Source organism: Coturnix japonica, chromosome Z, assembly GCF_054131305.1.
Source record: "Coturnix japonica strain WE chromosome Z, WE-NBRP24, whole genome shotgun sequence".
Lineage (NCBI taxonomy): Eukaryota > Metazoa > Chordata > Aves > Galliformes > Phasianidae > Coturnix > Coturnix japonica.
The window spans coordinates 43,808,511-43,831,955 of NC_140702.1; the positions used below are offsets into that span (position 1 = coordinate 43,808,511).

The 23,445-nt window shown below is 35.2% G+C and overlaps 1 protein-coding gene across 19 annotated transcripts in view; it reads left to right on the plus strand.

Moving 5' to 3' along the window:
• ZDHHC21 (zDHHC palmitoyltransferase 21) overlaps positions 1-20,484 on the plus strand; it is a 38,261-nt gene extending 17,777 nt beyond the window's left edge. For 11 of the 19 annotated variants that reach the window (XM_085527952.1, XM_085527960.1, XM_085527953.1 and 8 more), the window contains 3 exons: positions 3,970-4,086; positions 16,992-17,035; positions 17,527-19,827. In XM_085527952.1, coding sequence (XP_085384078.1) covers positions 3,970-4,086; positions 16,992-17,035; positions 17,527-17,659 — 294 coding nt within the window. In that variant the 3' untranslated portion in view covers positions 17,660-19,827. Of the gene's footprint in view, positions 1-3,969; positions 4,087-14,108; positions 14,257-16,991; positions 17,036-17,526 lie in introns of those variants that run through there. The other 8 variants (XM_015849011.3, XM_015849012.3, XM_085527962.1 and 5 more) reach the window with 5 other exon arrangements.
• Positions 20,485-23,445: the final 2,961 nt, after the last annotated feature.

Below are 23,445 nucleotides of genomic sequence, written 5' to 3' on the forward strand. Positions count from 1 at the left end.
TATTCTCAGATCTTTTAATTGTCTACTGTCAGAAGGATAGGTTGTGGTTATTGCTTCTATTTGTCCAGCAGGAGGAGTGCAATTACTGCTAGAAACAAAGGAAATAATAATTAACTCATCTGTGCAAGATACTAGCAGAAAACACTGTCGTCCAAATAAGACAGATTAGGAGTTCTCCAGCTAGCTCTGGTGATTTTTGAAAGCTCAGTCTAAAGAGTTTTGTTCTCATTAAAAGCCTGAAGGTTGAGAGAGTCTTGAGACACTAAAGGAGACATTTTTTCTTGGGTTTATGAAATGGCCTACATGACGTGAGAGGTTTTTTTGTGTGTTAAAAACAAATTAATCTCTTCAGTTCTCTGCAAAAGCAAAACAAAAAACAGCCTAGCCTCCTATATAGTTACAGGGACAGTATATGAATACTGAATAAAGTTTGGATAATAGATACATCATCTGTGTTAAAAAAATACAGAGTATAACATTTAAAAAACTTGATCTGTTAGTAGTGTCATTTTTATGCCAAAGTTGTTTTGCCTTTCTCTGTCTAAAGTAGTTTCAGAATTGCCACTCTGGACTGAGCTCTGTGTTGACAATTATTTTTATAGTTGGAGTGCTGTTTGCATTTTTTTTTTATTTTTTTTTTTAAATTTTAATTTTTATTTTGTGTGAGTGAATTTTCTCTCCTGCAAAGCCTGAATTTTGTTTTGCTGGCAGCCTGGCTTTCTTATATATTCTGCACTGTTTTTGTGGTATCCAGATTGATAGACTGACTTTATCGCCAGACTGAGACAAAAATGCCAGACATTTGCAACTGAGAATAAATACTCAGGTTATAGCGTATGGAGCTTATTCTGTGTCCCTTTCCTAAGAGAAAGATGAAGTGTTACTGTATTTTGTTAGCAATTAATATACTATGTGGCAGAATTGAAAACATATTACTTTTTAAATGCAAATTTATGAAGATTGATGGTTGTTTTCACTTTGTTCTGGAAGAAATACCATAGTCCTGGATTAGTTCTGTTGGAAGCTGTGTCCTCTGTACTAAGTGTGCTGTTCTTAAAATTGTAAACCCTATATAGGGAAATAATAGCGCTGTAAATAGCGTGGACCTCTGTAATGTGTTCATGCCTTTTTTGGAAAAGTTGAATTTGGAAATAATGGTTGCATCACTTCTTTTGACCTTGTGCTGTACTCATCAGTTTTGACCTCTTTCCTATGTGTGAGGATGAACCTGTGACAGTCTTTGTGGTCAACATTAGTATGTGTTACAGGGATCATCCATGACAGCTGATGCTTAGAAATGAAGGCATGGTGTATGTTCTGCCATGGAGCAGAGTTGAGAGAAAGGCTTGTTTGACTCTGTGTCATGGAGATTTGCTTTCTGTGGAAAGTTTTGGTATTACTTAGATAAAAATGTTATACCTTATGGTTTGCAGTACAGCCCTCACTTTCATACTCTGTGCCAAATTTATGTTCCACACATTTCTATCCATGTCTTTTTGTGAAATCCCAAGTCTTTCTGGTTTATATGAGTAGAAGTAGTGGCTAATGGGATCTTAAAAGCCTCTCTTAACAGGCAACAAACTATGCTGGGGAAGCATGAAAGGGACACAGCATATCTGAGCTACATAGGAAGCAGGAAAAGTGTGGCAACAACCCATGTGTACTGAAGACTGGACAGAACAGTCAGACTGTGATGTTGACCAAAAGAAGAGAAAAGGGGCTGGCTCCCTAAAGTGCTGCTTTTATTGTTAAACCAGTGTATATTTACATCTGTGGCAAGAGCACTGATGTCAGCCTGGCCACATGTGCAAAAAAGCTGCTATGAAACAAAACTCTATTGTGCCGAGAGAGAAAGCTTGTGTGTTGATGATATTAGTTTATGTATGCTTACAGTTCATGACTCTGTCTGTGAATTCTTCCTCTGAATGCAGTTTGTGTTATTTTGAAGACAGGGGCATCACTGCATCAGAGGGTTTGATTCCCCTAAGGACATAGAGTGGTTGAGAAAAAAATACTGATGATGTCACCTCTTCTCATTAGTAATTCAGCATCTTCTTTTGCTGTAGATGCTTTCATGTTTTAGGGAGGAAGGAAAGGTAGAATAGGAATCTTTGGTCTTCACGTAATGAAAATTAATGAAAATTTTGTTCAGCTTATCTTGCCTGGTAATACTGAATTGAGAGAGAGTTTCTTGTTTTATCATGAGTTCAAAGGGAAAACGTAAGCTATGTTCCTTATTCCTTACAGTGAGATTTTATTTGGTATTGGTTGATTTTTAGAATTTATTTGCTATTTTCTTCTGAAGACTGTGTTCAAGAGAATAGGTCACATCAAAATCTTGGGAGGTTCTATGTATCTTTTGTATTAATGGGAATGTGTAATGCTAGATTCAGAATGTGACTTCTCTGCTGGCAGTCTTCTTTTACGTCTTAGTGTTTTCTGTCAAGATAAGGATAAATTTATGGAAACATTTCTGATCAACAAAACACTGTATCTATGAAGATATTAAGGTATTTTATGTATCTAGTAGAACTTAGTATCTTACTTTATTTTTCTTTAAATGTCAGTGAAGGTGGTTAAAAGGGAAACTGAAATTATCATGACCAGTTTTGAGAGGGTGTTATTTTGAATTAACTGATTGACTGAATAAAAAAGAATTAAATAGAATGGAAATGAATATGTTCCCTACATCATAAGGAAATGCCAGTCTTAACAAGAGCTGGATTACAAGTTTAGAAGAGTGTGTTTTGCTTTTTGTTTTTTGTTTTTTTGTGTTTTGGTTTTTTTTTAAATTTATTTAGTTGTTTAATTAGTGATTCCTCTTTCTTCCCATTATTATTTACTTTAGTAGGCATTATAAACTTTTTCCTGAATTTATGTTTTCTAACTTAGTGGAAATAAATGCAAAATCATACACCTTTTAAAATTCTATGTGTTTGTGTTCTCAATTAAACCCTAGTATTCCTGAATTTGAGTTCTTCTTCCTTGAGTCCAAGTGGTTGAGCATAAAGAAGAAAAGTTCAAAAGCAGTAGGAATCTTTTTTTTCATTCACTTCACTTTTATGTTCTGGTTGTAATTTAAAGTTTACTTGAGAGGTTTTAATAGTTTCCTGCTGTGATCTGGCTTTTCTAAGTGGAAGAACAGATGTGTACATTCAAAAGACAGCCTTGAGAACATAATTGTGACTTATAAATAAGTGAACGGGTGCGCTAACTCATTATCAAAGGATAAGATGGGGTGTGAACTTGCAGTACATCTACAGTAACTGCAACGTACAAATGTTTTCCAGTTTCCTTTGAAGAAGAGCTTTAAAACTCTCTTGTGCTTTTTGTATTTTCTGCTGGCTAAAAGCAGACTCTCCAGACCAGGTTGTACAGTAAATTCATATCCTCTGCTCTGAGACAACATTTTTGTGCACCCATATGCAATGTGATAAGCTATTGCTTGAGGCTGAGTAAAGATAAGTTTATGTGAAATAACAGGCAGCATTACAGTCAGGCCAAGAAAATTGAGTTACTTTGATTTATTTATTTTTGTTTAATGTACTGTCTTTAAGCTAGGAATGTTATTATTTTTATAATAAAGAGATGGTATTAGAACAAGATTTGTTGTAGCTGTGAGATGATAACTTCTAGACATTACACTGTTTAACAGAATGGCTTTCTTATATTATAAAGCTTGTGTATAACAATCTGATGCTGTTTAAGGTGGAAAAAGTGAAGAAAAACTAATCTGAGCTTAATATATTCCCTGAATTTTTAGCAGTGTAGTGAAAAAACTGTTTACGTACATAAATGATTGTTTTATAATTTTTGCACTCAAATATATCAATGATTTGCCACATAACTCCAAATCCAATTTGCTCCTAGCTGTAAATCATCTAGAATGGTTCTTACCTAGTGTATGCACTCAGATCAGACTTAATTTTTAAGTTCTAAAGTCTCTTTCTCCTTTCTGTCTTGTTCTAGGATGTTTTTGTATTTAGACATGAACTTGCTCTTCTAAGAATATCTGCATTCATGGGTATAATAATATTAGGTGGAATAAGTGGACTCTTTTACACTCAGCTAATTGGTATTTTCACTGTAAGTATTTAATCCCTTGCTTTTAGTACTATGTATTCATTTTATTTTCGATAAAATTATAAAAAAAGAAAAGCATTTTGTATTTAAAGGACAATAGAGAAACCTTCCCACTTTCACCTACTTGTTATGTGCTTTATCAAGAGTCTTGTCTTCAAGAAAATCTGAAGAAGCCTTCTATCAAACCAGTGTCTAATAATTCACTTACCAATGCAATTTCCTGTTTTATGTTAATAAAGTAAAGCCTGACATTGTTACAGATTGATAAAGTGTACAGAGTACTTACTTTGCTATATTTTGATACATTTTTTAAAATTTTAAACTCTTATATGCCATGATCTCAGTCTTTGTGATAGTGAGGCCTGCTGTTAAGTCATACATTTTGAGAGCACATACTTTTTCCTAAGTATGTTAATAAGCAAGCTTGCATATCTACTCAGTTACTAAATTATGGAATGAGACGGTATTATGACTGTAAATTGTTACAGTACGAATTTATATTCTATACTTAAATTTACAGAAGTAAACAAGAGTAAGGCAGAAAACCTCTTCTACATGGATATGTTTCTCACTTAAATGTATTTGGTAATTTAATAAATATCTGTGAGAAGCAAGCACTTGTTGCTTCTGTACATAATAAATTAATCACTGCTAATGAATCCTTTAGAACTGTATTAAGAATACATAGAAATATTTAGAGTACTCCAGTGTTGAACAAAGACAGTGCTTTAGTCAGACCTCTACATATCTGCAAGAATGTATGACCTGGTTTGCTAGACATTTTTTAGACACAGTGAAGTACAAGATAACTGCATCTTTGTGACTACAACTGATTGAGAGCTGAGAATTAATATTGGCATTACCAGGGTTTGTGTATTAACCCACCAGATGCATAATGGAAAACCTTCTAATTGTATTACATAATTCCTTTGCATGGGATAAAGGACAAACAATATTGTGTAGTTTTAAAATCTTTTAGATAAAAATAATACTGTTTTCATTGTGTTTTCTTTCTCCAAGTTACTGCCTTCTGATCCTTGTGTGACTGTTGCAAAAATAATACACTGTCTAGCCATCTTCCAGCTTTCTGCTGGGATGTTTATCTTCGTGCCCTGTAACTGTGTGCCTGATTTCTGCTCCAGGGACTGGCTGACAAGTCAGCTCTGTGTTTAAATGACTGCACACATCTTTTTGTCTGTGTAATTCAGAGTTTTGCCTTGTTAGATATCTAGCTGAAATGGTAAAGACATCTGGATTCTACTCCTTTTCCACTGGTGGAGGGAGACAAAAACTCAAGAAGCCTTAATGTTCATATGCTGAAATGTGCATGTCTTGAGACTGCTAAATGGTTATATGAAAAGAAACAAAAAGGCATGCTTTTAGTACTACACCAAAACACAAGACATGATGCAGGAGAGTACAAAACAAAACCTACATGTGCGGTTCTGCCTGCTGCTGCTAGAAGCTACACTAAATTTTGGCACAGGCTATCAGTATCTATCTATACTGTTAATATATATGAAAGAAAAATGGAGTGAAACCAATTGTCAGACACATCTGAAACTTGGAACATTTATATTTTAACACAGGACGCCTTCTGTACTGCCTCTGTGACACACATGAACTCTTAGTATGTTCAGTCTGACCCCTTATGCACTTAGGCTGCCAGCAGCATACTAAATAATGAAAGGCTGCTTTCTCTGTGCCGGTGTGTAACATACTGTGTTGTGTGTCCCATTGCAACTACTGAGCTGGCTACTGTCCTGAAACAGGTAGGAGCTGAAAATAATGTTTTCAATAACCACCTCCTTTTCTGTTGGTTGTTGAACTCCAGCATGCCTGAATGATTTCTTTTGTCATATTTGACAAACAAGCACGCCACAATATTGCAGATGTAGATAGACTCTACAGTCTCTGAGAGTCAGACAGCAGAATGTTCGGTCTGAAGTGCCTCTCACTGCACTCTACCTGAAATGGGACTTCTATGCTTGCCTTTTATGCTCAATGTTTTGGGTCTGGGATTACTGGAAAGCAGAAATATGTAATTTGTATCCCTGTTCACATCATGTGAATACTGTTGCACTGAATAATATACATTAAAAGGGTCTTCTGAAGGATAAACCCTGTCTCAAAGAAGGGCCAGCTGCATAGAAAGTGTTTATACAGTCATATTCTCAGTCTCCTCTGTCAAATATATCTAAATACAGAAGCAATGCAGCCTCCCTGCTTAACCTGTTTCAGTGTTTTAATCCTGCTCGTCAAACTTCAAAAAAACAAAAAAACACCTCAAATCTGTTGTTGAGGTTGTGCTTAGCCTGCAACTTGTGTCAGAAAATCTAAGTGTATAGTGTCAGTATTGTAGTGTGGGGATTTGTTTTCCCAAGAATTTTGGATAGCCAGTGAAAAAGGCAGATGAGAGGGCAGCAGGTGACTGGTTTCAGGCCTTCACTAAGACCCTTGTGATGTTAGAGTGGGGAAACAAAGAAAATGGATGTGTTCGCTCACAGTGCTGAGTGCAGTGTAGATGCATTTGTGTCCTGTAGAAGCAATAAAATAAGGTTGCTTAGAGATAGTATTAACATGCTTACTGTGTTGGGGTTCAGCACCCAGCATTTCTGCATAAACAGGTCAAATTTTATTTGAAGTGAGCTCTGTTTAAAATGATGAATTCATGATGAATTTATTTTAAGGTACAGATAAACATTAACCACAATTTAGACAATCATTAGAGACCAGTAGTGCAGGTTTGAGGTTATTTTAAAAGAAATGCAGGCATAGGCATGTGCAGTTACTTTAATTGCTCCGTAGCTGTTCTTGAGATCATACACTTCAGAAACTGCTGAAACAGCACAGACATCTGCAATTGGGTTGGAAGAGAGTGGGGGCCTCTGTTTAGATAGGCTAAGTAAGTTCAAGTTTGTTGGGTTTTATCTTTATTATTTACCTGTATTTCAAATTCTGCAAAAATTGGATTTTGGAAGGTAAAAATTTATCTAAATTTGACTCATAGTATAGCAAAGCTTTTTGGTTCTCCATAAAGGGAGCTTAAAGACAATCATATAACTTTCCAGACAGCAAGCCAATAGTTTCTATTTCCTATCTCTAAATAAAGTAATACAAGCAGCTAAGGCTGAAAAAAAACCAGTTTTCTTTCCAGTAGTAAAGAGGTGGTACCTGAAATGGTACCTTCTTGCTTCTGTATGTATGGTTGATTTCCACAGTATGATGACTACTCAAATATAAATGATTGAAATGTAGCTCAGATATGAAGCAAGATATAGTTCAGAGCACTCTGGTGCTTGTACTGATTCTCCACGCTTATAGAAAGGAAAATTGCTTGTTTATCTTTTTTTGCCACACCAGCGTGGTTGGTAAAGTTGAATATATGGAATATATTTGCATGAAGTTCCCTATATATATATATATAACTTTTCTGAGCACAGTTTACTGTTCTGTATTACTTCACTGTAATAAAGCTATCGTTGCTCAGTAAGCCATATGAAAGGAGTTTTTCATAGGATTTTAAGGAGAAATTCTAGAATTTTCTCTCCTTGATACTTTTTTTTCCAAAGTCAGGAATGTCCAACTCATGTGATGAAAAGAGCATACCCAAGATAATCAGATATGTTTGAAACAGTGCAATAGCTAAAAATAGTAAAACATTCGATGAAGAGCAGGTGAGGAATTCTGCTTTGTATTCTGACAGTCGCCAAATTCCAGTGCTGCACTGCAGTTGTCTGATCTGTGTCATTGTGCAAGTCTCCTTGTTTATAATAGTAGATCCTTTATGTAAGAATTCCTAAACTAAGAAAAAAAGCATGTTACCTTCTGCTGTCCTCAATCACATGTGTTCAGTGGATACCGGTGTATATGCATGGATAAAGTCTTGTGTCTCATAAAACTACTGTATCTAGCATACTTACATATGGCTCTTGTGCAAAGTTACAAGCAGACAAGTTACCCAATATTCAGTTATCTCTCTGGCTATGTATTCCACCTTTCTTATTGTGCCATTACTGCTGGAGTGTCTTGAGCACGCTGCTATTTATATCTCATCTGAAGGTTCAGGCAGTCAAAGAGCAGGGGAGGTGACTTCCCACAATGAGAGGAGAGCAGCTGGTTGGCAAAAACTGTCCTTAGAGGAACTTTTGACATGAATTATTCTCATGAACTGAGGAGCAGCTGAGGTGGCCACTTTATATGAGATTAGTGCTTTCTCCCTAGAAACTAGCATATGTGAAACACACTTGTAGCAGGAAGGGCACATGGCTCTTCTCATTCTCCTGCAGTTCTTTCCCAAAGCTCTGTTTGCTTTTACTCTCCTGATCATCCTGAATTTTAGCACTTCTTCTTCTCTTGTGTAACTTTTACTTGGAAACCTTGTAGATAAATGTAGATGAATTATGTCTAATTTAGAAATCACTGAAACAAGGAGAAAATCTCAGATTCTGATATAGAGGATACGCTCCTTAAATTCTCAGCATAACAGTTAGTCTTACTGCTAACCACTTTTGTGCTTCTGAAGAGCTGGGTGATAGAATTCAGTTTCAACCAAGAAGTTGTTGTGGTCTGAAGTTATTTCCCTTAGTAGATCATGTAGTATTGAAGGCCTGCTTGTATTCCATGCATTACAGTTGCTTTTTAATCCTCTATTCCCTGTCATTGCCTGTCCTGCAAATTTAAGTTTTGTCTTTTTTAACAGGAGATGAGTCAGTATTTGTAGATTCCTAGGTGGCAAAGCATATTCAATGACTTCTTGGGAAGAAAAGGCAAGCTTAGACTAGTACAGTAAGTAAAAAAAAAAAAAAAAAAAAAAAAAAAAAAAGAAAGAAAGAAAAAAAAAAAAAGTTAAAAAAAAGTTGTGTCCTCCTGCTGTGAATAATGCCTGTTTATTATTTGTACCACTTAGTTCAGATTGCTTCTAGCTGGGACTCTACCATGAGCAATTATTTCTCCCATCACTGCAAGAAGAACACGCTAACAAGGTAGCTCTAGTACAGGTGCTTCTAAACTACTTCATCAAGGCAGAGAGATATTTAATATATTTGTTGGTTTGTCATAAACAATAAGAATAGTATTTATATATAAATTAATGTTATGCTTGAGACATTTCCATTTTAGGAAAAAAAAAAATTCTACAAAAACATCCAAAATATGCCATATAGTAACTACTGATTATGCCAGTTAATGACATTGTACTGCAACAACAAATGCAGGGAGAATATTTTGCACTGAACTTAGAAGCAGATCTTGAAGGATAGATGTTACTTCATTTTATTTCCATTTCCCTTCTTTTTTTCTGTAGTTATCCTTATATTGTATAATAAAATTTGATAAGTTAAATTAAAGAGTCCAAAGGCTAGTTTCCCTTCTGATGACACATTTTCTTCACTTTTTTTTTTTTTTTAAAAATTAGTTCACTCTTTTGTTTGTTTTTGTTTTACACAGCAGGTACTTGTTTTCCTAGAAAAGTGCATATAAACCAAATATGAAAAGACATAAATTCACAAAAAGGAAATAAAAAAGTCTTCTTATCAGCTAAAGATGGCTTCAAATTTATGATTACGAGAGGTAAAGAGCTGTAATCCACACTCCCTCCTTCAAAAAGGTGAAAATGCCAGGTTACTTGAGTATATATTAGTAGAAGACCAGCCCTGGCATTTGCACTTGTCTGTTTCGCTCATAGAATTGTGTTCCAGTTCTGCTTACAGAAATCATTTTTGGGTTGGTTTTGTTTGTTTGTTTGGTTGATTGATTGTTTTGCATAATCTCAACAGTTAAATGATGCTAAAAAACACAGGTTTTCTACTGATATCAGTTATGTTTGATTTACAAGATATTGCTGTAGTTCAAGTAATAAGTACTATGGCATAGCATTTAAAGAATGATCTATCTGATCATCTTGATATGTTGCAAACTCTTTTTTAAACATTTTTGCTTTGTGTCCAGTGAGGTTTTAAAATTGCACCAGACACTGCTAAAAATACTCAGTTTTCTGGCCTGTTTTAAGGCACGTGGTAAACTTTACATATGTGAGGGTTGGTTTCTTCTCAAGGTCTGCGCTGTTTTTTGTTTTGTTGGCTGCCACCTGTCTAAAGCAATCAGACAGTTCTCTCTTTCTCTTCCTCTGCACAAAAGGAAAATCCCATCTTCCCATGGATGGTGGAAGGTAACAGGATAATCAGTTCAGCAGTGATCCTCTGATGTCATTGTGGGAGCCCTGTAAAAGCGGATTATCTGTGACCCAGATAAAATAATTAGAAATTACTCGGACACTTACAAATAACGGATCTACTAATCTCATTTCCAAAGTTAAAAAAGGTCTGTCTCTCAACATAACACTACCAGATGTTTCAGTTAAACAGCATCCTTTGCAGAGACTAATCTGAACCCTAATTTTAAAGGATTACCTTTGATTGTTTTTATTTCAAATACTAAACAGTTAGTGTTTTCATTTTTCCATATGTTCAAACAAGCCATAGGAAATTATATACATTTTCTTTATTTTTCCATTACACTCCATCAAATAGGATTTTCTGTGGTTTTAAATCCAGACAGCAGGCACACAGTTTTCTTTATAATTACTTAGTAAATAAATTGGTTTTCTGGAGCAAAACTATGTAATGGATGGGCTTCTATAAATTTAATAGATACCATGTGTTCTTTATGCAAGGGAGCATACGTATTATCATAACCTTAGTGGACAGTGACTTTATTAATTTAATTAATGCTGCAGGGGTTTCCTGTTAATTGGGGGTTTCAGCAGTGCGCTGTGATATACCAGTGTATACCAGCTATGTGGATGAGGTAGAGAAATTTCCCTTTATTTGCCTTGAGGAGAATGGAAAGGAAAATAGTTTAACAGGTGGTGTTCAAGAGTCTGTCTGGTGTACAGTATGATGCCTATCCACATAAATTTGTCTCTTTAGGAGCGTGTTTAAATGTAGATATTTGTTACATACTACCTTGTGCTGTTGTTTGCATGTTTTACAGTATTGATCCATTATTGTTTAATATATTGCAAGCATGAGTGCTGTAGTTGTGCTAAAATGCTTATTTTTTTTCTTCAGAAGTATCTTACAGTTAAAAATATTTGTAATCATATCTTTAATCAGATCATCTATTAATTACTGTTTTGATTAGTGAAATAATAAGGGCTTTTTTCTTTTCTTTTCTTTTTTTTTTTTTTTATCCTAAGGATGGCAGAAAAGTAATCACAGAACTATTAAGAACTATTAATCCTCATAATTAAGTTTAGCACAGAAAAAAATGGGGTTTAAAGGGGAAATCAGGATTCTTAGGCAAGCACATACTTTACCTGGATATAGTAAACTATGAAATACAAGTTGTAGAGGACGAACAGAATGTATGTAAAGTGTATACCCCATTAATAATTTGAAATTAGTGATATAATGGAAAATAAGTTCATGTGAACCCTGTCAGCCCGTGTCTACTCCATTCTTCTTATCCATTCTCCTTTTCCTGTCTCCACCTTTAATCTGCTGATACATAAATCTCCTATTAGAAGACAACATAAAGTCCAATAAATTAATTGGTCAGGAATTAATTGGTCTTGGTCTTTGAATGAGATTTTGTTAACTGTTTAAATTGAATCTCTTCTGTATTTTTCTCAAACAGAGAATGAGTTAGTTTAATTTTTAAATGAATATATCCCGCCACTCTTAGAAGCCTATCTTCCATCAAAATAAAACCTTAATTTCTTTTAAAAAGCTCTCTCATGAGCTATTTAAAGTATCAGAATAAATTCAAGTGTAAAACATCCAAATTTGCAGAAGATCTTGTCTGTTTTTAAATCACAGCATGTTTTTAGGTAAATTGAGAATACTTTTATTGAGAACCATTATTTATATTAGTTTTAAGGAAATGAATTACTTTGAAAATTTAGTCAAAGACTTTTTATATTTGGCAAGGAATCAAGAAAAATACCACACCAATGATATATTCTTCACTGCTTGGGGAAGAAGTCATGATGCAATTCAATAATTTTTCTGAATAATAATTAGAGAATTACCTTGAAACAGCTGAAAATAAGAAACTGTAATGACAGTGTTTGCCTCTTCTCAGGCCGAGTGCACAGTTGTCAGATTCAGATGTGTGAGGACAGCCAGTAGCTAGCCTTGCAAAGCATTTCTTTCCTTAATATTTTTTCTCTTTTATTGCTGTGTATCAAGAAGTACAATATGCATGTTTTGTCATGTGTTTTGCAGTCATGCAGGCATCTGCACCTAACACACCATGGATTTGAAACAGACTAAGGAAACGTGTTTACACCACCTTCTTTGAAAACGCACTCCTAATTTGTCTTCATGTTTTCTTTCACTGAATTATTTAGCAATAACTGACAAATGCATAAGAAGTCTTATAAACACAGTACATCAAAGACTAGAAGTGTGTGGGAATATTCCTTACATGTGTACCATAGCTTCTTTTCTTCTTAATTTTGCAGGCAGTTCTCTGATTTAAGGATTTTAAAATATAGAAGCTAGAACTCAACTAGTAATTTTCAAACTGAATTTAACTGATATTGATAGAACTAATCATATTTTCTTGTGTAAGAATTCATGATTAAGAAAACAATGATAAAATGTAGCCATAAGTAAAATCAAAATGTAGTTAATGCCAACAAGTGAAATTTATGAAATTCTCACAGTTATTTTTGTGAGATGCTCAGTTTTTGGTATTCCACAAGTGCTCATCTGCCATTTCCAAACAAACAAGAAAAGATAGGTAGGAGAATGAAAAGCTGGTGGATTATTCAGATAGAGTGGTACTTTAATGGGAAAGCAATGGTTGCAAGTCCAGGAAGACTTGCAAAGTTTTGTTTGTTTTTTCCTCTTTCCATGTTATTATGTACTTCCAAACTGATTTTTGTGTTCTAAGTCTTTGAGAATAATCGATTTAAGAAAGTGGGACTTATTGCTTGCCTTCTTCCAATACGAGTATTAAATAAAACTGTATTGATTACACATCACTTCAAGCAAGTACAGAAATGAAGTTGAACCAGACATTGTGGCTACATGATTTGGAGTTAGTTCTGTGAGTAAGGAATTACTGCTTCTCCTTTGGAAAACATGAACCGCTTAGAGGAAAGAATTTCTTCCACGTGCTTGCTCCATCACAAATCAGTTCATGATGAATCTTATTCTATAGCACCATTAGTTAAACAGTGTATGGGATCTTTCTTGAAACCTCTTTTTTTCGAGGCAGTTGGTTATACTTATTAAAAATATTGATGTGAAAGATTTCTTTCTCTTTGTAGGTAGCACAGGTGCATTCATTTGCAAATTAATCTTAAGTCTAGAGAATTCTCTCAACACTCCTATCATTCCTAACAGTATTAGCTGTTGCAGTAGCTTACTTAGAGCAGGCAAGCTGCTCAACTTGTAGTAAGTCCTTAACGCAAAAAAACAAAACAAAACAAAAACAAACAAAAAAAACAACCCAGAAACAAAAAAACTGCAATTAAAAAATAAAACAACCAATCATGTTATACCTCCTCAGCAGAATCTGAGCACTTTTCCTTTTGTCTCTTTTTAAAGATATATGCTGCTAACGGTTTCTGTGTTTATTTCCTTGAATTTCTTTTTCCTTTCTCATTGAGTTATGATTTTTTTTTTCTCCCTTACGACACTTATTGGTGTCATTAGTCAGTTTTGACTTATGGTAAATTCAGTATTTTTCATGAAGATGGAGGTTACTAGGGCTCAGTAGCTTTAACAAGGTTGTTCATACCAAGTGATGTTAAACTTCTCTATGAATACCAACCCCTAGGAACATTTAAACATCAGCATTGGCTATGAGTCTGAAAAAAAACAAAAACAAAAATTCTTAGTAGTGTTCTATTAATAGTAATCCAAGCTGATAGTATATGCAGACAGACAAAGCCTCTTAGGCTGAATGCAGTAATGCCAATGTTGTAATAAAGCCCTTGTATGCATTAAATGCATAAGTAAGTGAGGTGATATTCTTGTTGAAAGCCATTCATGAGGTATATTAATGAGCAGGATGCATTCAGAAGAAGAGTGGTTACTCTGGTCCTCCTGGTCCTCCTTTTCTGAAAGAAGAATATATCTCCCTTTCCTTCCTCTTCCATCTCCAGAGGGGCTGCTGAGTTTCCTGGGGTGCTGTGAAGTTTCACTTTCATGTGAAAAGGTAAATTGGTTCACTGTCAAATTAAAATACATTTCAAATGAGCCCAGCTGTTTGGCAGTGGTGCTGGGAGAGGGAAGCAGGGGGGGAATTTGGTAAGTTAGTCTCCAGCAGTTGTTAAGTAGCTAAACTTCAAAGAGAGATCTTTCCTCCCACTCCCTCAAGCAGTAGCTCACAGCTTTTAAAATGTGTCTATAAATATATTTTTTTTTAAATATAGATTCTGAAAAGGTATCCCAGAAACAAAACATTGGCTGCTTAGCCCAATTCTTTTACTGTGAAGCTAAATTCTTTTACTGCAAATGATAGTTTCTTGAACTTTAATGCAGGAAGAAGGAAAGAAAAGATTATTTTCTTTGACTTCCTATCCAAATACAATAGTAAGTTGGAGAGATTTGGAAGTTTGACAGTCTTATGGACACTTTCGGCAGGTCCTGTTGTAATGCTTTTTGCACTTGGCAGAGGTTTGCTTTTTTGAAACAAGCACACACTATGGAGCATCTTTCAGGTTTCAGTGCCACGGCGACAACCAAAGTGAAATACAGCTTTCCCCCACCCCATCTCCAAACAGGGAATTGCTCTAAAAATCTCAAATACGGTGTTTTAGGTAGCAGTACAAACACATTAATGAACAGACCATGTAGAGAAGCAGCAAAAAGCCCTGCTTAATGTATTAGTTTGTTACTGAGAATCTGCACCCAAAGCTGTTTTAAGATTCATTTTGTATAATGGTAATGTAAATCCTTGATAGCTGGAAATCAGTTATAGACTGGACTAGCATAGCCCTGTTCTAAAACATTAGTTTGCAGTCACTGCTTTCAAATGCACTTGCAGTATTTTGTACCATCGGACAGACAGCTTGAGGTGATGAGAAGGTAATTCCCAGTGATATTTTTGCAGTTATGTAAGGAGCATGTCATGAAACCACTGTTATAACCTCACTGATATGTCATGAAAGTAATCTCTGTGGTTATTTATTCAGCTGTGTGTGATTTCCATTTGGTCATATGAAAACTAAACAAAAAGCTAGGCCAAGGAAACAGAATATGCTTTGGCTGTGCAGCCCCATCCCTCTGTAACAGGGAAAATGGCTAATGTCTTCTAATGCTTTCTTGCTGCTACCTGTGGAAGATGAGGGGAGGGAAGGCAGGCTAGTATGCTAGACAGGCCCACAAGGTTTATTTATAGGAACTGGAACAAAAACCGTTATTTACAGTCTGCTGTCTCCAGTCTGGTCCTCTCTTGCTCTTGAGCAGTTGTTCAGATCCACCTAATGATGGATCCAGAATGGATTTACATAATCTGCAGTGGGCATGCCTTTTCTACAGAAACAGGGAGGAACATTTTCTTCCTGGTGGGTTGGAGTAAGGATAGGCAACTTCTCTCCTTTGCAGTAGTGAATCTAGAGATCAGCAAATAGGCCGCAGGGTAGGCCATCCCAGCAGTGCCTGCACTGAACTGAATGCACGGATAACAAGGACAGCCAAGGAGTGCAGTTTCATTGCTAGGTGGTGTTTCCAGATTACTTAATGAAGTCACAGCCTGATTAAGCCACATCCTTTGCATCTCTGGATGGCTAGGATAATAAAGACAAGCTCTCAGTTTCATTCAGATGCTGGTGTAATCTGACAGGTGCATTATGTACATGCCTAAAGAATGAAGAGTGAAGGGAAATATCAAGCTGCCATGAAAAGAAGATGGAACCATGAAAAATATTTGAATTATTGTATTTTGGTTCTGATTAATGATTTTGGGATATAATGAGCTGTGGCAGCCCTTGGAAACGCTAATTCTGCTGGAGTTGAAGTGATACTCGTCTACAGAGCTTGCTTTTCATTAATTACACAGTGTGGAAGCAAGAGAAAAGCACTGTTTGTAGTTCTAGAAGTTCTATTTGGAGATGAACTAAGCTTAAATTGATCTATTGGTTACAAAAGCTAGTGACTTATTAGGATAATTATGTTCAGGAAAGCGTGATTTTGTTTACTCTTAGCAGAAGGGGCATCTTCATTTTGGATACTGTTTATTTTCTGCTGAATTTTTAAATAATCATAAGGGGGGTTGGATTTGATGATCTCTAGAGGTCCCTTCCAACCCCTACGATTCTGTGATTCAGTGATTTACTTTTAAGACATTTCTCTAGAAACTGGAAATGACTGGTATATTCTTAGCAGCTGTTTGCATTATGATACTTGTTAAGATCAGAACTGCAACATTTCTTATTAGTTCTTGCTTTTCAGAGTACTGCTTCTGTTAATGGTTCCTTTTTATTAAGGTATAAATGTATTTAATTCCTGTGGTTATCTCAGTGGACTACTCCAAGTCTAGAATGAGTGCTCATGAAAAGTGTGGCAAGAGTTTACTTTGTGCACGCTGCTTCTAAATGTCTTGTGAATTAATTGTAATATCTGAATGCATTTGAACCTTAATAATGCTGTAGTTTTAGTTAATATAATGTACTGCATGCTATCGTAGTAAAACTGCACAATAAAATGTTATATCGTGTTCATCATCTTTGTAAAAAATCACTTAACAAACTGCATAAATTTGTTGTGCATATAATCTCACAGCTGTTAACAACTAGTATGGAATGTGAGTAATATGTGACCTAATGGACCAAAGCCAAAACATCATATGCTTAGAATTGTTCCCTGCTTTATTTCCTTTCACAATCGCATGATAATGTAGAGGAGTATTAAGAAATAGTTTTTTTCAGTTTGTTTTCTTTTCCTCAACAGGACACAACAAGCATAGAAAAGATGTCAAACTGTTGTGAAGATATGTAAGTGCTGTAAACTTTCTACATTTATTTGCTGAAGGAGTAGCTGCTTGTTTGATTGTGCGAGACAGGCGGGGAACTAAAGGCACTGTTTAAATTATTTTGTATGTTAATGTACCCAACGATTCCTATCTCTTGCAGTAGCTCTCTAAGCCTGTAATAGTTGGCTTTATACAAAGCAGACACACATTATTCTTTTTCCTTCCTTACTAATAGATGAGTGGAATTGCATTTCCTTACAAAAATACAGATGAAAAACCACTTGCTACTGTGTTCTTGACATACATTTCATGGATTCAGAGGTTCTTCTCTGCTTCAGAAGTTACCTTTAGCTGATTGATGACATAGATAATTTGTTTTCTGAAGCTGTGTTTCAGCTGCAGGAAGCAGTAAAGGAAGTCCAGTAGTGGATCCCTAGCAAATGTGTATTGTTTTAGCTGACTGAAGTGCACCATGGGAGTGCTGTCTTTCACTAACAATGCTGTCTTCTATAGATCGAGGCCCCGAAAGCCATGGCAGCAGACCTTCTCAGAAGTTTTTGGCACTCGCTGGAAGATCCTGTGGTTTATTCCTTTCAGACAGAGGCAACCACTGCGAGTTCCCTACCACTTCGCCAATCATGTCTAAACAGATGGATGGTGGGCACAGATGGGTCCTCCATGCTGGAAGTGTGTTACAGGTTTTATGATAATAGGACTATAACAGTCTTCAAGTCAATTAAAAACTACCCACCAATTGTAGACGTCACAGTATGTCCCAAGCTGTATGTTAATAGTGGTCTTGATTCTGTTCTGAAATTAATACATCTTTGTATGTTTACATTTAGATATATTCACTTTCAGATTAGCTTTACAAAAGGATTTTATTTGTCTTTGAAGTTAATAGTAAAAACAAATGACTGGAATGCAGTCTTATACTATTGTTTTGATAATAATGACTCCTGTCTTTTTTTTTTTCCTCTGGTAGGAAACACTGAAGTTTACATTGATTGTTAGCTTTCCCACTAAGTGTCTTGATTTTTTTATTTTTATTTTTACTGTTTTTATCTGTAGGTCTTTTAGATAATATTGAGGTCTCTATTTCTGCTGCATGTGTTTAAAATTCTCTTATACTGCCATTTATTTGTGATGCATGATTTTAACCATGCAGCACTGCACTATAAAAGGTAGCATTTAAAACAAGCAGATGTTTTCCTAAACTTTTATTGGAGAGGCTATTATAAATACATGTGTATGTTTATATAGAGAGATCTTACATTTTACAATCATTCTTCTGAATAGATACAGTCTAAGTGGAAAAAATTAATGTATTTAAATCAGCAAAAGCTATGAAAATTGAAAACTCACGGGGTAAAATATGCAGATGCAAAGCATGTTTTCCCTAATACCCCAAGGATTTCTTCGCAATAATTCAACAACAACAACAAAATCATATGGTATGTATACAAGAATGACTACTTTTTAAAAATGTATATTTAATTTGTCAGTGTAATGTACCATGAGAAACAGTATATTATCTTTACAGTAATAAGCATTTTACATTTTCTCTTCCTTAGTCACAGTTAGCTGGAGTTGATTTAGGTGTTTGTAGATGGGAGGTATTTGTGAAAATATTTTAAACAAATTTATATATAGATACAGATATTTGCTATTAAGAGGGATAGGGTACTATACCTATGAACGATAGCTTGTTTTGGGCCCTTTATTTATGGAAGTAATTAACCAAAGAAAGCATCATTTATGTTGTGGTGAAATGACAATGATTCCCAAAACTGGCTTGACTTTTCTGGATCTAGAAAAAGAAAAATGTAATTTATGATAGCCTTGTATATCTGTACAAATGCTAGCATGAGGAACTGGAGATTCTTGAAATTTCTGTGAATTTTCATGGGAGATTCACAGCTGCAATATCTCTAGTGTTTGTTGTCTAGTCTAATAGGACTAGGATACACCTTAAATGACAACCAAGTGACAGGGTAATTTTTAAAGGCAGAGACTCGGAGTATACAGCATGTAGTCTGAATCTGCAGAGAACCAAAGTTAATTTGCAAACAGTTCATTGAAAATGAAGGGCTAAATTGTCATGAATGCTATTCATAATGAATTTTTGGATCTTCCCTTTAAAACATTAATACAGTCGCTGATTTTGGTGGATGTTTCCTTTTTGAATTAACTGTTTTGATCATTAAAATTGCCACAAGAATCATCTTAAAATATCTTGAGTTTTAGCCTTTTATGAACTTTTTAAATTTTGAACTGACTTTACTTCCCTTCTCTCTTTAAAAATAAATACAAATTTTGAGCCTTAAATTCAACTGTTCTTTGTCACTGCATTTAGAGATATGACTTCAGAATTTAAGATAGCAATTGGCAGCAATACATTAAGAAAAGTGAGCTTGAGGTAAGTGGATGAAAGGGCTAGACTAGAGCTTGAAATGAAGAATATCTGTATTTGTTATAATTCCTGTATTCACTTTTCCTTGGAAGGACTTCAATTACTATAGTCTCTGTAAAGCACTTAGGTGAATAATAGCAGTCAGTTTTGGTTTATGTGCCAATGATGAGATGAGAAAAACTCTGTTTTTGATTTTAAAAGGTTTTCATGCTAATCATTTTTCATAGCAGGTCATTACACTTTGGTGCTTGTAAAGGGAGAGGATCAAGAATATGATTATTCTTGATACATTTGTGATAGGGGCATATATTTTATTCCTTCTGTTTTCTGATATCACTGTCTGTGTTAACTGTACATAGAGAACCAATTCTATAAATACAGAATCCTCTCAACTCTGGGAACCTCAGTTAAATTTTTTTACATGATATATACAATGAAGTAACAAGACCACTGAATGTTACCTTTTCTGTGGGGATAAAATTTTGACTCTGATCCTGTATTCTTATAAAAAGATGAAATATGAAACAGAAAAATCTGTCCTGATAAGGCACAGACTGGGGATAAACATGCTCTGAGTGGATAACAGGGCATGCATACAAACATCCTTGCACTTTTTCTCATGGTTTACAGTTAATGCTGATGAATATTTAGGCTTGAGACATTAGCATACATTATGTCTCTGAGGTTGAGTAGTGTTTTCAGACAGTAGTCCGCCTAGCTAATTCTGAAGTGTGATGTAGAGACTTTCCTCTCTTATTCTCGAAGTGCCCTCTTTTGGCCATATTCAGCAACGACGGTTGGCTCTTGGCCTGAAAAAAGGATGGTGTGCAGCTGTCATACTTCATTACTGCACAGTGGTTATCTGGAGCAATAATTGCACGATTTGGGTTTGCGTCTGTGCTAGTGGAGAGATGAACATCACAAGACAAGACTGCATCTCAAGTAGACACTGTGTTGGGCCCGCATCAAATGTTGTGTAGCATGTGGAACTTTTCTAGAAAATGTTCAGAATCAGTGGACTTTTCTTTCAAACAATAAATGTGAAATTAAAAACTGCATTCTAAAGCACTTAATCAAAGCATTCTACTTGGATTTAATCTAAAGTTGAGTGAGCGTGAAGGGAAGATTCATAAAACAGCGGAAGAGAAGACGTGGCCAAATGCTTTGATTTTTTAGCAAAGCTTACTGAGTTGAGTGAAACTGAGAAGAGCAAGTATTTGCAGTTTGAGTACCCATGCCATCACTACGCAAGTCTTCTAATGTTCGTTTTACAGTTGTCAAGTTTTAATCAACTATTTATGCCTTTTCAAAACAATGAAAACATTTTGTTTTATTCCACCAGGCCACTATACACCAATGTAAGGAATGTAGGGGGCAAAGACAAGATTTCAATAGTACTGTGAAAGAGAATCTTTTCCATCTTTGCATTCAGCTGAAACAAATGATGAGTTTCTGGTAACATGAAATGGTAATTAACGTAAAGGACCTTTTTGTAGCACATTATATACTGTATTTTTCCAGCCTTCCAACCAGTAGGGCATCACTTATAGCAGACTACCACTGTCTTCTGTATTTGCTGTTGCTGACACTTCAGATGTATTGTTTAACTTTGTCATCTCCAATCTTTGTCTTCACTATGGACTTAATATTGCTGCTGCTAAACATAAGGAGGTGATGTAGCCTTATTGGAACAACATTATCACAAAGACAAAGCTTAGTCCTGTTAACTGACTTTTCTCAATTTCCCAACTGGACATATCATTACATTCCTTAAAAGTGTTTTGTTTGCTACAGTCCTGATTTCCAATCAACAAAGCTTAATATTACTTCCAGTAGTGGTACTAGAATAAAAACTAAATATACTTCCACGCTATCTGCCTATGAAGACTGAGTTGCATAAAACTGTGTGGTTATTCATTAGTACCACTGTGTACTTCCCATTCGGTATTATTTTTACAGTTTTTATATGTGTGCAAGAATAACAGATTGATCTTTTTTAGCACTGTGTGTAAGAAATACATTTGCAGTCGTAATCGTTCAACTGTCAGAATACAAAGGTGCTACTCCATTTTTTTGCATTTCAAGAAACTACTAGATTTGCTTCAGCACTGAAATCTCAGAGTCCAGAGGCAGATTTGAAAATAATGAGGGGTTTTGTCCCACTTCATTCACATCATTACCCTCAGAGAATGCTCTGTTTTTTCCTGCCCTCTCTATAGAAATATAAGAAATATATCTTATAAAAATATCTTAAACATTTTGAATCAGCTGTGGGCACCTGGCACAGGTTTTCAAGTCTTGGTTACTCTTCATCTTCGTATGCTGCAACTGCTAGAGGTAGGGGCTCATTTTACCACATTTTGAGATTATCCATCAATGTCTCTCGAATTCTGTGTATGCTACTAATGTGAAGTCATAAAGAACCTTCTCAAAATGATGTCCTGTATCTCTAGAGGCTTAATTTTCACTTTGTCTTATGCAGGAGACTTGCTTTAGTTTGGGTAAGTTAGTTTTCATGTTGGAAAATAAGTCCTGACTTAGACCTAACAGCACTGAATTGTTATGTTTGAAAAAGAGTTTAATTTTAAAATAACCTCAGTGTGTGGCTTACATGTTGAATAGTTTTTCCAATAAAATCAGGATGGTAACGATTTCTCATTTTCTTTAGACCTTTTAAAAGCATTGGCTTGATGTAAGAAGAAATTATCCTCAGGAGAAATTCTCCTTATGATTTATATTAGAAACCAGACCTTTTTAGGCTGACTGTTGTCTCATTTACCCAGTCAAAATCACTTCCATTGTAGTGAATTCAGTACTACATGAAAGTTTCTGCTTTGAATGACTTCTCTACATTCACATGCCCTCATTTTCAGCTTTGATAGCTCTTTTCATAGCTTTCTGCAGCACATAGCAGCATAGACTTGTTCTACTTAAAGCCACATTCATTCTGGACAGAATGGATGCTCTGGTAGAGTAACTTGGGCAGGTATAGAATTATAAAGTGACATGTTCCTACTCATTATGCTGTTTGTATCAGAAAATAAATACAATTGTTACTAATACACAGTACATACGGCGTGACATTTTTCTACTACATTTTACATTTGTGCTTTTTAAGTTTAATAGCTTTAATAGTTAAGACTGCATAAAATATACTCAGAGTTGCCTCCTGCATTACTAAAGATAAAAGAAAGTAATTCTTATATGCTAGTGAATCTAAATTAGTAAAAATATAAGGACTTTAAAATGGATTGAGTCATAGAGGTGCTGCTTGAGTTTTCTTTTGGAAAGAATCAGCACTTACAGCATTCACTCAAAGTCACACCTTCTGAATACTTCCAAATGTGTTGTTCTTCAAAAGATTTTTATGCTACTTTTTAGGGGTAGGGCATCATCAAGACTCGTACATGAACTTGCACCTGTGAGCTGTGTTCAGCCTAGGACTTCAGTCTTGCTGAAATTTCTCAATGGCATTTGATGTCCACTTTTCCCAGCTGCAATGGAATATGATTAAAGTCAGCACTTGCAACAAGGGTCACATAAGAATTGCCCGTGTAACTTTAAGAATAATTCCAGCTTACCTTGGAATACATGTAATAATATATTTGAGTTAGAATAATCTAAAATTGTAATATAATTGTAATTTCTGTGTGTATGGGTGAATAGGTATTTCTGTGTAGATTCTAAAGACTGACATACTGAAGGTCACAGTGTAATTTAAAGATTGAAAATTATTGCTGTCTCCTTAACGGCTTCAATCCGGGTGCCAGATAGTAAAATCATACTGATTTCTACAAATTATTACTCTGACTTATATAACTCACAAATTGTTGTATGATTGACTAATTTGCTTTTGTTTAATCTTGAATGTTTTCAAACAATTCTGAGTAGCGTTTACACTAAACTTACTGAAATTGTGAGGTCCAGTACAAGTTGAGAATGTATGAGGCTGAATAATACCAAAACAGAGATACATACTTCGGCATTATTTATTCAAATCTGGCGTTATTAAATCAAAT